Below are 15,392 nucleotides of genomic sequence, written 5' to 3'. Positions count from 1 at the left end.
ACTCTTTGTACCTGTAACTAAGATAAACATTTTTAAGGGAGTGTTTTACAGTGTTGAGAGTGATTAGGAAACAAAATATCAACATTATAAAGCCAACTTTACATAAATCATATCAATATTACAGTAAAGTGTAATGTAAATGTATAGTGCATGCTGTAAAGTGTGAATCACTTTACATTAAAGATGCACCGAAGAGGAATTTCAGGGCCAATGACAACAATTGATAATTATGTTTGTTGTGTCTGATACCAATACGATAACCAATATTATTAATCTTAAAACAATGTAGGTTATGTTTGTTTGTAAGTTACGCTGGCCTTGTGCAAACAGGCAGCAACACAGAGAGCAGAGGAGAGAAAGGTAAGAGAGGCAGGACTGTACAGACTACTATAATCTACTCTAAAACCATGTCTGCTCTGTTACTGTCAGTCTGCTCCAGTACCAACACAAGACCTGACCTTAAAAAACTCCCTGTTCACAACCAGGTTTAGAATGATGTCACTAGTCCACAGTCACTGTAAAAAGGCTCTGCATTATCGGACACAATTATTGACTGAAATTCAATTACCAAGACAATTACAATACAGTAGTTACATTTCGGCCAATAAAATATCAGCCACTGACATATCATACATCCCTCCTTTACATACATGCACATTGTAAAACTTACAAACTATTAAATTGTGTTCAGCTTGTGTTACAGTTGCTTGTTTCCAAAATTGTAAATCAGTTATTCTCACAACACTTGTTCTTCAGTTGTAACCAAAACTTTGAGAGCAAGAAAATCTTTGTAGTTGATGTGTTTACACTTATGAACACAGTTATTCTGTTTAATTATAAACAATGTTACATTTTACAGTTTATCCTTCACCTTCTAGTTTTAATACAAATCCAGCAAAAGAACTTCAGGACTTAAGGATTTTTGTTTTGATAAAATGCTGACTGTCAGCATTTTATCACAACAGACAGCATTTTACCATAAATGCACTATATGGAGCTGCTGACCCCTCAAAACACAATTTGCTTTGTCATCAAAATGCATAGTGTCTATATTTATGATAAAAGTGTTTGATTTTAACATATTTATATGTAATATAATTTATAATAACAGGCTTAAGCGCTGTGGACTCTCAGAGACTCACTGTGAAGTTGTGGCCTCAGCTCTGAAGTCCAACCCCTCCCATCTCAGAGAGCTTGACCTGAGTGAAAACTCCAACCTGAAGGACTCAGGATTGATTCTGTCTGCTGGACTGGAGAGTCCAAACTGTAGACTGGAGACTCTGAGGTCAGTTCACCAACTGTGTTTTCCTCTTGCACATCTTGTATAGACCCAGTTATTTAAATTCATAATAGAAGTTTCACATTTAATTTGATTCATTTGTATTTCACAAATCACTAAAATGTTTAAAATCCAAAATGCCTGAACAGTTGGTTTCACTTTGAATTTAGTCTACCATCGAAAGGGTCTGATATTTGTAAGAAATTATTGAAATTATTGGACAACTTTATGTTAGACCAATTTAATGTTTGTAATTTTTGGTATGTGTGTGAAACTCAAATCTATAAACCAAATGGGAAAAAAAGTTCAAGACTTTCATTGCATATTCATGAATAATGTCTTATATTAAACATTGAGAACACACTATTTTGTAGGAACTTGTACATAAAGTCTCTTTCACACACACTTTAATACTCTCATACAGGAGTACACACAAAGAGAGCAAATCATATTTCCAAATGCAGTTTGTATCTCAAGTTGTGTTTTAGCTGCTGCACTTCAACATGTGCATGATGCTTCCTGGCAGAAAATGATGTTACTTTGTGTAGCTGCACCACCAGTTAAAAGGGAAGTCATGTGAAAGTCTGGTGTTTGGCACTGATCACAGTCAGTCAGCGGTGATGATGAGAGTAAATCTGTGGTTGGAAATAAATTCCTCAGTAGGAAGAAAATATTCATTTTTCTGTATATGCTCAAGTTCTGTAGTGTTTTAATGAAATTACACTTAATTGTTACCATTTACAGGAAGAAGATACATAAAAGTAATATATAAGCTTTTAATCCAACATGTCTAATTTGATCCATTTTACAGTCAGCAGTATTTTATTGATCTGTGTTGACATGAATAGGTGTCTGAATGTTGTTTTGTTCATAGAGGCCATTTATGAGATCAGAGTAGATCCAAGGAGAAACAAAAGAGAGAGAGAGAAACTTCCCATTCATTCTGAATTTTGTTTGTGATTTTGAATGAATCAATTGATTTTGATGTTGTAAAAAAAAAGTGAGAGCTGCATCAACCAGATGTTGTTCTTCGTAGATTGTCACATCTCAGTAGCCAATGGGATTGTTTACATGAATCATGTGACACAGACAGCGCGGAACATCTAAACACAGAGCATCGCTCAACTTTAGCTCATAGTTCTGAGTGACAGAACAAACATCGGAATTCAACATGATGGAATAAAAACGGTAAGATTCATATTATTGTTGTTGAAAGTTCAATCAGTGAAAACGAGTCAGTGACAGTGAAAACATAAACGATGGACAGATAAATAACGGGTTGCTACAGATGGTAGTTGGCCAGCTAACGTTAGCTTGGCGCTGGGCAAGTTCACGTTTATCCTACTAATTGCAAATAAATTACACATTATTATTTAAAGAAAATAACAAGCAGATAGATGTTTAATTGTGTCTTGTAGGGTGTAGACTTAACTGTTGGCCTGTGCGCTAGTGTGCGGGTGTATTAACAGGCTTATATACTGTACACAACCACCTAATATATGTATATGAAGTAACGTCATTTTTTTACCATTTAATATTTATCTCATCACTCCTCGCACTCTTCACTTCTTTACACTATTTCAATCCTGTTTACAGTTCACAGAAACGGTTTCACCTGTATATAGTCATTCCTTGTGTATGTTTCTGAAGATTGTTGTGTTGTTATTCTGTGTAAGAACATTGAGAGCCACTAAAGCGGAGTCAAACTGCTTGTATGTGTAAACATACTTGGCCAATAAAGATGATTCTGATTTGTAGGATAAAGTTACGGGTTATTTGCCAATGAAGGCTCCAGCAATTTTGATTAAATGTTAATTAATTGTTAGATTTGTCCAACACATCTAGTCTGATCTAATTAGCCTCTTAAGCCGTAGGCCTCTGGCTCAGGCCCCTGCTCGAAAATGGCATACTCATAATAAATATAGTATATCTCTGTAACTATAAAGTTTATATGAACACTTTCTATATCATAATAAAGGTAACGCGTATGAGATTTGTGCAGAGGTGTAAGAATCAGTATAGATGTTACTGGGTCAGAGTAAATGAAGATGGAACATGGCATAAATGAAAGATTTCATTTCCACCTAAAAAAAAAAAATTAACAGTATTATCGTAAATATCCCCTTTGAAATTATGCAGTTGCAGCCCAAAACCTCTAGTAAACCATAAAACAACATGTGAACATTACCTGTCCCAAAAATGATGCTAAGAAGGTGAAGCAGAGCAAAGTTAGAGAAGTTTTAGTGGAGAAAAAATTCAGAATTAGCTATTTGTAATTACATCAAATGTAATGTAATCCTAATGTAATCTGAGCAACGATCTCAGCTAACCTGAGCAATAGGCATCAATATCTCCGGAAACCATTGGTCGATTTGGACCATATTTGGACGGTTTAGGCCTCTAATCAAAGCTCACAAACTCCGCTATCGATTGCTTTTGACTGAATCTGTGTCAGTACTACGATTCAACCACTAGATGGAGACATAGACCGTGTGTTCGCATGGAAGACTTAGACGATGGCCACTTCACTCTGTCCTTCCTACCGGGAAAGTGGATACAGAAAGGCTGTAATCAACTTAAAATGACCCAGAGACGTTGGAGTAGCTATTACTAGTGGTTTTATGCGGCCAGACGCAACTTTTTATTACAAAAACAGCAAAGGTAAGACACAATTTGTAGTTGTTAATGTAAAAACGGAAGTTTTTCTATATTTCTTCGACGTTTTTTCCAGTGAGTTTTGGTCGGGTAGTGATAGGAGTTATATTGCTGGAATCTGAAATCTCAGGATTCATTTGATGTGTGTGTGGATAGCGTGAAATGAAAGGTATCAGGGGCGCTTTTTGTTACACGCTCACAGTTGCTTGGTGTTTGACTAGTGTTTCGTTTAGGTAGAAATGGTTACGCTAGCTTACTAGCCGAGTTTCCTCTGAACAAAACGGTACGTGGTGTGATTATACTCTTCCGTGTTAAATGCCCTGTGACGCGTTTGCTTCTACGACGGCAGCGCTGCTCCCGCCGGCGGGGGCGCTCGGGCTGTCCTCTAGTGAAGCTGGAAGTTGTGCAGCTGTTAGCTGTGTTTAATGCTTTGGATATTGGCGGCCAGTTGTTGAATAGCAACAGACGGGAGCTCTGTAATTTCTAAATTAAGTCATTGTTTGTGTTATTTATCATTTAAGTAACCTGGTGTTTGCTTATTTTTTTCTTTTAACTCCTAATGTAGTCTACTCTTATTTTGTGTCAAACATAGGTAATGGTAAATGGTAAAATGATTACTTTATGTACAGTACATGGTGTATAGTGGGTGTTTATCTACAGTATATAACTTGCAGCCTGCTCAGATATACAATAGTGGGTGAAATATTACACATTTTGTATTTTAGACTAAAATAAATGTATATAATTTGTTGGTACAGTGGACATTATAGTGTAACAATGTAAATGTGAAACAGGTTACCCCAATCTCCCCACAACAGACATCATCTGGTTAGTTTTATATAAAACAACCTGCAGACCTGATCTATATGATAGAGTGACGTGTGTTTACTGTAGCTAACGTTAGTCCAGCTGCTGGAAACAGCTGCTCACCTGGACGGATGTCCCGGGAACGAAACAATACTGTTGCTGTGACTTTATCTGTCCATTTACTGTCACCGCTAAAATGCATTTATACTCAGATCAGGGGAGTGTCGCTTAGACACTTCATCACTTTTGTGTTGATTTTGTTGGAAGCATGTGTAATTAGAGTCCTGCTGTCTGACAGTCAGCTCTCAGCCTGCATTAACCGAGCAGCTGCTTCTGTTCAACATGTTAGTTTAGCGTTAGCATGAGCCTCAGATAGCTAAACTGCACAGCCGCCAGACAACAACTCCATGGAGTTTTCACAGCTTTATGCTTCAGAGTTCAACCAGACGACACAGTGAGCAGATTGAGGCTCACTGCGAGTCTGCAACTGTTTTTCTTCGTCGGAAGACAGGGAGGTGCGTTCGTTTTACAGCTTGTGCGGCCCTTACGGGCGGTCACGAGAAACACCTGTAACTCAATCAGTTGAATTATTAATGACAATTAACCCATGAATCATTGACATCCCTAATTTATATCATCTATTTTTTCTATACCAGTAGGCTCAATTTGCAGCATAGCTAAGCCTATGTGAAATTTCTTAATAACCTAAACATGGATGAGGGTGGATGTGTTTTAAGGCACCACAGTTGAATAAGAACAAAATAATCCATGTTCTTCTATCAAAATGAAACTTAGTAATATACACTCTCATCCAATATATTTCTGTATTATAACCTTTAATTTGTATTATGAAATTATGCAAATTAGGCAAACTCATGTAATAATAAGTCAGAACAAATATAATTATTTCAGGTGTGTTGTCTTCCCTTAATCTCATGTGTATAATAATCATTAATCAATAAGAAAATATAAATGTACAGCGGGGGAAATAAGTATTCAACACATCAACCTTTTTTCAGGAGAAATATTTCCAGTGCAGCTATTCATATGAAATTAAGAGCAGACATTGGTGTTAAATCAATAAGGCAACACAGCTAAAGAAATCATAACATCCCAATCAACAAAAAACTTATGTGCATTGAATTGGAATGACACAGGACAAAAGTATTGAACAGGCAGTAAGAAAAAGCACTGAACCAGGTGATTCCATTAATTAGTCCTCTTACCTGTGCTAATTACAATCAGCTGGGTTAGTGCATGTGGCTGTTAGCACTTCCACTCTTTTAAAAAGGGTTAGACATCTGTGAAGATATTATTTGTTACCAAGCTGTCATGCAAGAACCATCTCATGATGATTAGAGACAAAGAGCTCTCCCAAAACCTTGACAACAAGATTGTTGAGCAACAGGAATGGCACAGGTTACTGACTGATTCCTCAACTCCTAAATGTTCCCATAAGCACCATTGGGACCATTATCTGCAAGTGGAAGCAGCTTCACTCCACCATCAACCGGCTACACACAGGAGCTCCTCACAAGATTGCTGACCGAGCAGTAAGAAAATGAGTCAGAAGAGTAGCCCAAGATCCAAGGACCAGTCAAAAAGAGCTCCATGATTATGTGTGAAGTGGTGCTGAAATCTCATAATTTTACATCTTGTTTAGCAGGCGTCAAGTAATATAGGTTTACAAATTACAGGTGAATAACATGACCTGACTGTAATCCCTGTGAGATTAATATGATGTAAAAGTTGTGGTGACACTAAACTGCAGACATAAGGATGATGTTATGTTGATCCACACTGAGTATCTTACTATTAACGTCTATTTTCTTCTTCAGTGGTTTAATCTATTGACTGTATCAGAGCTGCAGATTTGAAACCTTAATATAAGATGAAAAAGCTGCACTGGCTAATTCACTGTTAAGTCACTGTGTGTTTATTGAAGTAGCAGCATGTTGTCATTAATATTAATGAAGCTCTTTTTCACTGTTTGTATTTGACAGTTTTTAACCTGCATCCTATTGGGTTCAGGTGTTTCGAGTTTCCATTTTCTTAACTTGTTCATTCTAAACCTTCTTCAGCTCTGAACAGATTATGAAACATTGAATGATTTCAAACACAATAATCTCATGGATGCTGAAGAGAACTTTTTTCTACTGGTGTCCAACGACGAGCGCCAAGGCATGAAGTCACCTCGGGGGGTCTGGAGGCATGCCCCCCCTGGAAAATGTTTTTTTAAATGATGCAATTTGGTTCATTCTGGTCATGATTTTTATTCCTGGCAAAGGCACCAATTTATACATGAAAAGCATAAAATAAAATATTTGACCTTCATAAAGTATGCTATTTCTCTCCTTACTGACAAAACACTTGTAGGCCTACTTATTTTAACTATTCAACTATATTTTAGAATAAAAATAACACAAATATCTGAACTTATTATCTTTATCAACTTTAAACTTTTCATGTTAACATATGTGACTGAACACTGATAATCAATATTCTTATTGATCCTCCTTATCGGTTTGGTTCCTTATCAATACTAAAGTCCTTTTTTAAAAAATTAATTATTTTCAAAAAGATAAAATAATATTCCTGACATGAAAATACTGAGTGAAGTTTAGAAAGAAAGAAGAAGACAGACATCAGTCAGTATCAGTCCTTCCTCCTGTCCTCCTCCTCCTCCCTCTGCTGCTGATGTGATTGACTGCTGCAGGTACCGCTGGTAGAGAGGAGAGGCTGCTTTGTTTCAGCCAGCAGCTGAGTTTACAAGAATGAGCCAAATTTGAAGATTGGTGGCAAACTAAGCTAAACAGTTAGACTACATACAGACAGCTTTAGTTTTAGCTTGTTGCTAACAATTAGCTATTAGCCGAGCTAGCGCGCTGTGGTTGTGTAAAACATAGCAGCGGTGGATGAGAGACTGCGGACAGAGCAGTTGAAAATATGACTTTTCTACATGTTTATGCTTGTTGATCAGGTGTATTGATAGAGTATTGGCTTTTTACTCGCTAAGGTGATATTGCACTTAAGAAGTAACGAGCGTAGTTGTCGTCAACTCGAATAATCTTCTCTTCACTTCACATGTGATCTGCTGTTCACTGACTTTGCTGTGTGTGTGTGTGTGTGTGTGTGTGTGTGTGTGTGTGTGTGTGTGTGTGTGTGTGTGTGTGTGTGTGGAGGAGAGGCTGCAGTTTGAGAATAAATTACACCAAAACATTAAAAAGTGCTGATAAAAGAACCGGTAACATCGGAGCTTATCAATACTACAGTCTTTAATCATTTATCGTCGGGGCTCGTTTAATACCGGGTTTCGGTACCCATCCCTACAGAGAAATAAGTGCACATTAAATAAAACTGCCATACCTTTGATTATTTTGGAGAAAACAGACGTATAAATCGATGCATAAACAACCGCAGGAAGCTGGAACAAGCGTTGATGTCTGGAACAACCAACGTCTCTTTCCCTCGCCGTTTAATCGTTTACAAAGTGAAAAAAGCAGAAATGTGGTGGCAGAGTAAAATCTTTTTTGTGTTAGTGGTAAAAATAAACAGACTATGATGGAACAAATAATTCACTTTTGATGGAAATCCGTCTGTAGACGGAGCTCTTGCACCCATGTAATCTGCTTCTAACGCTACATGATTTCTTCTTTATTCAGATTGGAGAGCTGCAGTTTGTCAGAGATCAGCTGTGCTTCTCTGCTCTCAGCTCTGAAGTCCAACCCCTCCCACCTGAGAGAGCTGGAGCTGAGTGGAAACTCCAGTTGGGACAGTTCAAGAACAAATCTGCTGTGTGATTTTCTGGAGAGTCCACACTGTAGACTGGAGACTCTGAGGTCAGACACCATTTCTTACTTCTGTGCTGAGATTAATATGATGTGAAAGTTGTGGTGACACTAAACTGCAGACATAAGGATGATTTTTATGAGGTAAAATCTCCTTCAGATTTACACATTCAAATGTTGTTTTCAAACATTTAAATACTATTTAAAGCCTCCCTCCAGTGTATTTTGGCATTTTTGAGATATTTCATATTTTTCTGAGTCATTTTCTGACCATGTTGATTAGCCACAATGTTCACCAAATATTTGTGGACAAATAACTTCATTTTGTGCTGAAAGATCAAAAATGTCAGCTGTTGTTAAAACTGAACAATGACGTATGACTATAGTAGAACGCTGCAGTCATACGTCATCCTCATAAAATCCCTTTGTTTTTGTGAGCGTCACATAGGCTACTGATACAGTATCAGGCGCCTGTGTTTCATACTAAATAGTCTACTGGATGCAGACGTGCTGCAACAACAGATTAATGCTTCAAATATAAATCCTTTATTTCAGTTAAACACTCTCCAACCAACATGTGCACAGAAAATAAGGTTTCATGTGGTTAAAGCAGGAAAGTCAGTAAATCAGTGTGCAGTGATGTATAAATGAATGTGGGTGATTGTTACAGTATCTGTTGTCCACAGCTGTTTCTACTGTATGAAAAGCTTCTCCTTCACTTCATTAAATCCCTGCAGCATCTGAAGTCAGCAGGACTGATATGTTGATAAATCTGCAGCCTCTGAGAAGTGCTGCGCCAGAGCGCAGTGCCGTTACGCACCACCGTTCACTGTGTTTACCTTCATTAAATCTCCTGATGACACCAGGCTGCTACAGTAGAAACACACACACCTCTACACACACACTGTTAAAACTTCCTGTAAAAACATTCAACAACTGGCAGCAGGGTTGCCATTAAGTTACTGTAAAATTAACATTTTTTTACTTTTACTGAAGTTTACGGTTTCATGTTGTTAATGAAAAATACAGTATGATCTGGTTTTTCATTGCTTTATTAATAGAACTGTTTTTTTTCTTTTACAATATCTTACAGTTGACAGATTTGTTTGATTGAACTATTTAGTTTGTATTTTTTTGACAAACATTTTAATGAACCTATTTTTAACCTAAATGAATACTGACTTAGCAGGTTAAACACATAGGAATAGTCATAATTCATACAATTAAAGACACTTTTGTTAAGAAAAAGGTTTTAATAGACCTGGTTGTCATTCTTCATAAAATCTCTGTCCAAAGCTGGCTACAAGCACATAATGCAAACCAGAACAAAATGTTCTTTAGGAATGAAGAACAGAGCTAAATCACTGATATTTCAATCATGTAATTACAATGTAAGAGAAAAAAAAAAAAAAGCTTCTTATTGCACTTGACTTTTTATTTGAATATAAAGTTGGAAAGTTCACATGCAGAACAATTGCATGTTAAACAAAAAGCTGAAACAGAGCGTTCTCTCTCAAACTGTCTTTAGCTTTTTGATGGAAATAGTAGTACAAGGCACTTAGGCTCAGAAATATTGACATGATCAACTATACAGTATCACCTTTTTTGACTAACAATATATTTCAAAATCTGAAACAGTGTTTAGAAAACCAAAGCAGGTGACCAGAACAGAAGAGTTCAGTTGAATAAAACTGCATCATTTGCTGTTAAGCAGCTTTTAACCAGAGGACTGTTCCACAAAGCAGGATTAGAAAGTTAGGCAGATAAGTGTGAAAAGATGACATCATCATGATAGTGTTTTGAATCTGTAAAGCAACATTTGAATGAGCTATTTGGATATGATTCAATTATGATTGACAATTCAAGTTCATGATAACAAAGCAAATTTCAGCAGTTTTAGCATTTTTAAAGTCATGTGGTAAACTTACTAACCTTGCTTTGTGGAGCAGCAACAGTTACAGACAACTGAGCTACATCACAGAATTACAAGCGAACTCTCAGATAATATCTGGCTCTATATCATGTAACATCTGAATATACTGGAGATATTGTCCAGCCTTAAGGCATATCAGTGGTACAAATAAAAAGATGAAGATTACATAAGTAAAAGATGTTTTGTCAGTATAATGCTGTCTGTCAAAAACAGTTGAAATATAAATGAAAATATAATGAACAGCAGCAGACATGTTACATCATGTCCAAATATGAACTGTATGTCAGGCTCTAACAAGGAACACGGTTAAGTGCAGAAGTCCAAGTATTGGGCGATGGCAGGGGAGTGAGTTAGTTAATGACTTATGGCCCAGTCAAAGACACCAGTTCTCCCAGTCCAGCCTTGGTAGCCCTCTGACTGTGTGCGCGCGCGCGTGTGTGTGTCTGTGTGTGTGTCTGTGTGTGTGTGTGTGTGTGTGTGTGTGTGTGTGTGTGTGTGTGTGTGTGTGATTGAGAGGGAGAAAGAATTAGATGAATGAGACCAGCTGGTGTTTTGATAAATAGAAGCGAGTAATGGGATTGAGTAATCTCACCATCTTAAATGAAGTCCCACTTGAAGTCCATGAGTTTCCTCAGCAGAGTGGATTCATGTGGATCGACTGTTGTTTTGTTTTTGTTGGTGACTTTGCCAGTTTTCTTTGATAAGACTTTGTCCCGTCCAGTCTTGGTGCCTCTCTCAGGGTTTATTCCAACAAAGTGAGTGAAAAATGATAATGATTCTTCAGACACTGTGTGAAAATCAAGTTGTGTAACTCACTCAGATAAACAACACAATAAAATGCAGCAAATGTATCGATGTGCAACAGCACGTTATGGAAAAGATGAGAAAAATACTGAAAGTATCTAACCTTTGGATGAATTGGAGTGTGCATGCTGCCTCTTCTTGGGATCGGAGATTAAAGGTGTAGAAGGTGTAAAATAATGCAGCGAGCCCCGTCAGGAAGGTGGGCTGGATCCCCTCACATATGATGTGGCCCTCAAGACCGACCATCCAGTGCTGAATACAGCTTCCTGCCGTTTCACCTGAAACTTAGAAGAATTTTCCTGTCAAATTCATGGATTTTTGGTCCATGTTTGAAATGAATTGTGTTGAGCGGTGAAAAAGAATTTTTCCATGTGTAGTACTGCTTGAGAAACTTTATTTAAACCCAAAAAGAATATTATGTCCATTTATACCCTGAATCAATATTTATCTAACAGTTACTGCCTCTCATTTCAACAGCCCCCAATAACAATAGTAGCACAGTAACATGCTGAGATGTGAAGTTTTAATGGTTACAGAATAGTTATTGTGATATAAATTTGTGCATCTTGTTTGGCTTGTGGCAGAAAGAAGAACAGCTGTGGTTTTTTGATGCTAATACAACCACGGTACAGTCAGAGGAGCTTTTGATTTCCTGCCGTGGTCACACAGACAGCAACATGTGTAGCACCATGTGAAGAGTCCACTTGAAAAAACAGATATCGTCAGTTGTGCTAATTTCTCTAAAACATGTGTTTCTTCAGATAATATTCAAAAACACGAGTTGACTTTTGCATCATTTTGGATTTTGGATTCAGAAAGTAAACCATGTAAACCATTACATTCAACAGTTTGTTGTTTCTTTCAAAAATGTCATTCATGGTTTTTTGCAAATAGATTCTTTATGCATTGACCAACCAATAGTACTGCAACTAAGAGAAGTTGAATTTAAAAAACAGCATTGCACTCCTATAACAAAGGAGATGAGAATATGTCTTTACAAGAGTTTTGCATTATGCTTTAATAGAACATTTTATGAGTAAAATTGCTGCTCACCAAATAATTAGTAAGATATAAATGAAGAAAAGAACAGATCTAGCTTCACATGTGCAGTTCAGGTGAAATGGTTCTTCCCAAAATGCAAAAAATACTGCATTATACCGTTATTTCATACTTTTGACTGTTGATTAACGTTAAAATGCAAATACATAAAAATTTTGTTAAAAAACAGTAAATGGAGTGTAATTTAACAGATTTTCTTTTGTATTAACTGTAAAGTGCTATATTTAAAAATAACAGGTTAGTACTGTTGAAGTCCTGCTGTAAATTTACTGCAATCATTTACAGTGAATCAGACTGGTCGGTTATAACTCGATATTCTGCTTTTTTATGAAGGAGACGTCGGGTTAGCGGGGCTCATCAGCCTCTTCTACGACTTTCTTTTTAGCCAAAGTAGCGTCTCATGTTTTATCCTTGAGACACATTACGATGCAAACGCTGTTGTGGAATATTAATTACTAAACTATGTGACCGTGTACGAGGTGAGATACATTAGGCTATAATTATTGCTGAAATAGCATCAGTCTGATGGGCTATAATCATATAAACAGCTTCACCAAATACATTTTTTTATTTCTATTGTTATTATATTAAGTGATGAAAAAACTGCTCCATCTGTCTTTGGCTGCAGATTTGTGGTGATGTGTGTTCATGTCGTGACGCTCTGAACCATCCAGACATTTCCTGAAGAAAAGCTTTCCGTTTGTTGAGCTGTCGTTATCACGTTTAACTGTGATTGGCACAAGTGTTTCACAGCTATGAGACCAGTGATGTGACTGGCTGAGAGAGTATTTATTAATCACCACACCAGTTGATCTATATTCACTCAGCCCTTTTACAAGTTGCACTGCTGCACATACATGAACCAAAACAGCAGGTGACAGGTGCGCATGCAGGGCTCCACATTAACTTTTTGAGGCACTTGTCCTTCAGACAAGTAAATTTATCTTTCACTTGTCCATGTGTGACAGATGTGGTAAGGACATGTAACGAGACGACTCAAAGGATTGGTTTCCAGCCTTTATTTGCTCCTGCAGAAGACAATGTAACACATATGAATCACCTTCTGGTCTCTCCTGCACATCTGCTCCTAAACATGCAAAATAACAGAATTTACACCAGGAAATAGATGCTAAAATCTCTGCAGCGCTACGTTGACTACATGACGCAGGGCAGCCTGCTGTAATACAAATGGCACCAAGAAAGTTAAACAAAAGCATCTACAAAACTCATATTAACAGTCAAAACAACATGAAACAGCTGGTTAAAGTTATAGTATTAACAGTAAACAATATGCATTAAATGTTACAACATAAACGGTTCAATTTCCATAGAAAACAATAAAATAGCGCAGCAGCATTTTTCCACACAACTTACCCTCAGCAATGCAAAACAGCTCTGTGAGGGACAGAAGGGACGATGTGCAGCAAGGTCATTTCCACAGGAAACATTCATGAATAAAAATTCCTCATTGAGATAAAATTCACAAACTCAAATTGGAAATAAGAATTATTAAAGTGTCTTTTTTAACTGTCACACATCCACAAAAGTCACTTGTCAGAGTAAAAATGACAATAATTTACTTTTTCATTTTGTTTGTGAATGTAGAAATCAGACGAACAAACAGTTGAAAGCATCCAAACAGTGTCAACATATGAATGATTCAATTTATGAATTTTATTCAAGCCGTTACTTCCCTGTTAATGATCTTTTCATTTGATCCTGAATTGTGAAGCACTTTGTAAAGTCTGTTTCAATATGAGCTCTATAGATTAATTATTGATCATCCTTCTGACGTATAATAATAATGATTGACAGTGTTTCTACTAGGATTGTTTTCAGGGGGGGTGGTAGGCCCCCTGAAACTACTAGTTATGTTACGGAGCAGGCGTGTCACAGATACGGATACGCGGTGTCGACAGTGTCGTCATAGATACGCAGTAAGGTGGTTGTCTGTATCGCTGTATTTCTCTACACTGAGTTGAAATGAAACAAGTGCACAAAAAATAGGTCAATAAATATTAAACAAATATTAACAATATTTATTAACCTAATGTTTAAATATTTACAGTATTTATTTACAACACATAAATAAACGTCGGCCTTATGGATGATAGATGGACCAATCAGTCTCTATCTGAAAAACAAATCTGGATTCTCAGCCTCTATATGGTCCTTAATATAGATCAATGTTTGTAATATATGTGTTTGTGCTTTGACTTTAGTTTGTTAGGATGTCCTTTAGTTTGGATAACAGATTGTGCCTTTAAACATATTTACAGAACAGTAATTCATCTAGATACAGGTGGAAGTCAGACCTTAACAGTTTTTTCTGCCTCCTGCTTTGAATGTGTTCATGTCTCTCCATCACCTGACGCCTGGGCTGCCTCTGTGTGTTTCTCTTTACTCCTTCAACTGTTTCTTTAAATCTTGAATCAGTTGCACCTTCTTCCTTTTCAATCACTTCTTTACTTTCTCCTTGTTTTTCTTTCAACACCATTAAGTTACATCCTGCAATTCTTCCTCACTTCTGTCTCCTCTCTCCTGATTTCTTCACTCACTCTGAAAATGTAAAAGCTTTCCTTTAATAAATCTGACAGCAGGGCCGGCTCTAGACATGTTGGTGTCCTAGGAGAGATCAGGATTTGGTGCCCCCCCCCCAAACCACATTACCCCACCAGTACTGCCTCATCACCACCCTGTCATACATTGAGGAGCAGGTGGACCCAAATGCAGAGACCAGAAAGCAGGGCTGAAGAAAAGCGTCTTTATTTCAAAGACTGGCAGGAAAAAAACAAAAGCAGGATGAGCTGAGTAGAACAAGATACAAAAATAAAATCGACTGAGCAGGAAACTGAACAAACACGACAGAACAGAATTGACTAACTGAACAGACGACTCGACAAAGACTGAACTGAAAACTAAACTTCAATACAAACTGAAGTAATCAGACAACAAGGAACAGGTGGCACAATACAAGGGCAGGCTGGCAGCTAATAGGCTGGGGAAGACACTAGGAGCAGGGCAGGACCGACGAGGCTACTGCAGGGCAGGTGAGAGGAGGAGCACA

The 15,392-nt window shown here is 37.3% G+C and overlaps 1 protein-coding gene and 2 long non-coding RNA genes across 3 annotated transcripts in view; 1 reads left to right on the top strand and 2 right to left on the bottom strand.

Annotated features, from left to right (window-relative positions):
• LOC122976773 (NACHT, LRR and PYD domains-containing protein 12-like) overlaps nucleotides 1-15,392 on the top strand; it is a 197,501-nt gene that overhangs the window by 132,450 nt on the left and 49,659 nt on the right. The window contains exons 8-9 of the mRNA XM_044345438.1: nucleotides 1,112-1,285; nucleotides 8,404-8,580. Coding sequence (XP_044201373.1) covers nucleotides 1,112-1,285; nucleotides 8,404-8,580 — 351 coding nt within the window. The remainder of the gene's footprint in view (nucleotides 1-1,111; nucleotides 1,286-8,403; nucleotides 8,581-15,392) is intronic.
• LOC122976785 lies at nucleotides 9,953-11,607 on the bottom strand. Its single transcript, XR_006401048.1, has 2 exons — nucleotides 11,055-11,607; nucleotides 9,953-10,879 (listed from the first exon to the last, which is right to left on the bottom strand). It is a non-coding gene; the product is annotated as an uncharacterized LOC122976785 (long non-coding RNA).
• LOC122976786 lies at nucleotides 13,330-14,513 on the bottom strand. Its single transcript, XR_006401049.1, has 2 exons — nucleotides 13,700-14,513; nucleotides 13,330-13,412 (listed from the first exon to the last, which is right to left on the bottom strand). It is a non-coding gene; the product is annotated as an uncharacterized LOC122976786 (long non-coding RNA).

This window comes from Thunnus albacares, chromosome 24 (genome assembly GCF_914725855.1).
Source record: "Thunnus albacares chromosome 24, fThuAlb1.1, whole genome shotgun sequence".
NCBI lineage: Eukaryota > Metazoa > Chordata > Actinopteri > Scombriformes > Scombridae > Thunnus > Thunnus albacares.
This window is presented reverse-complemented; position numbering and strand designations above follow the sequence as displayed.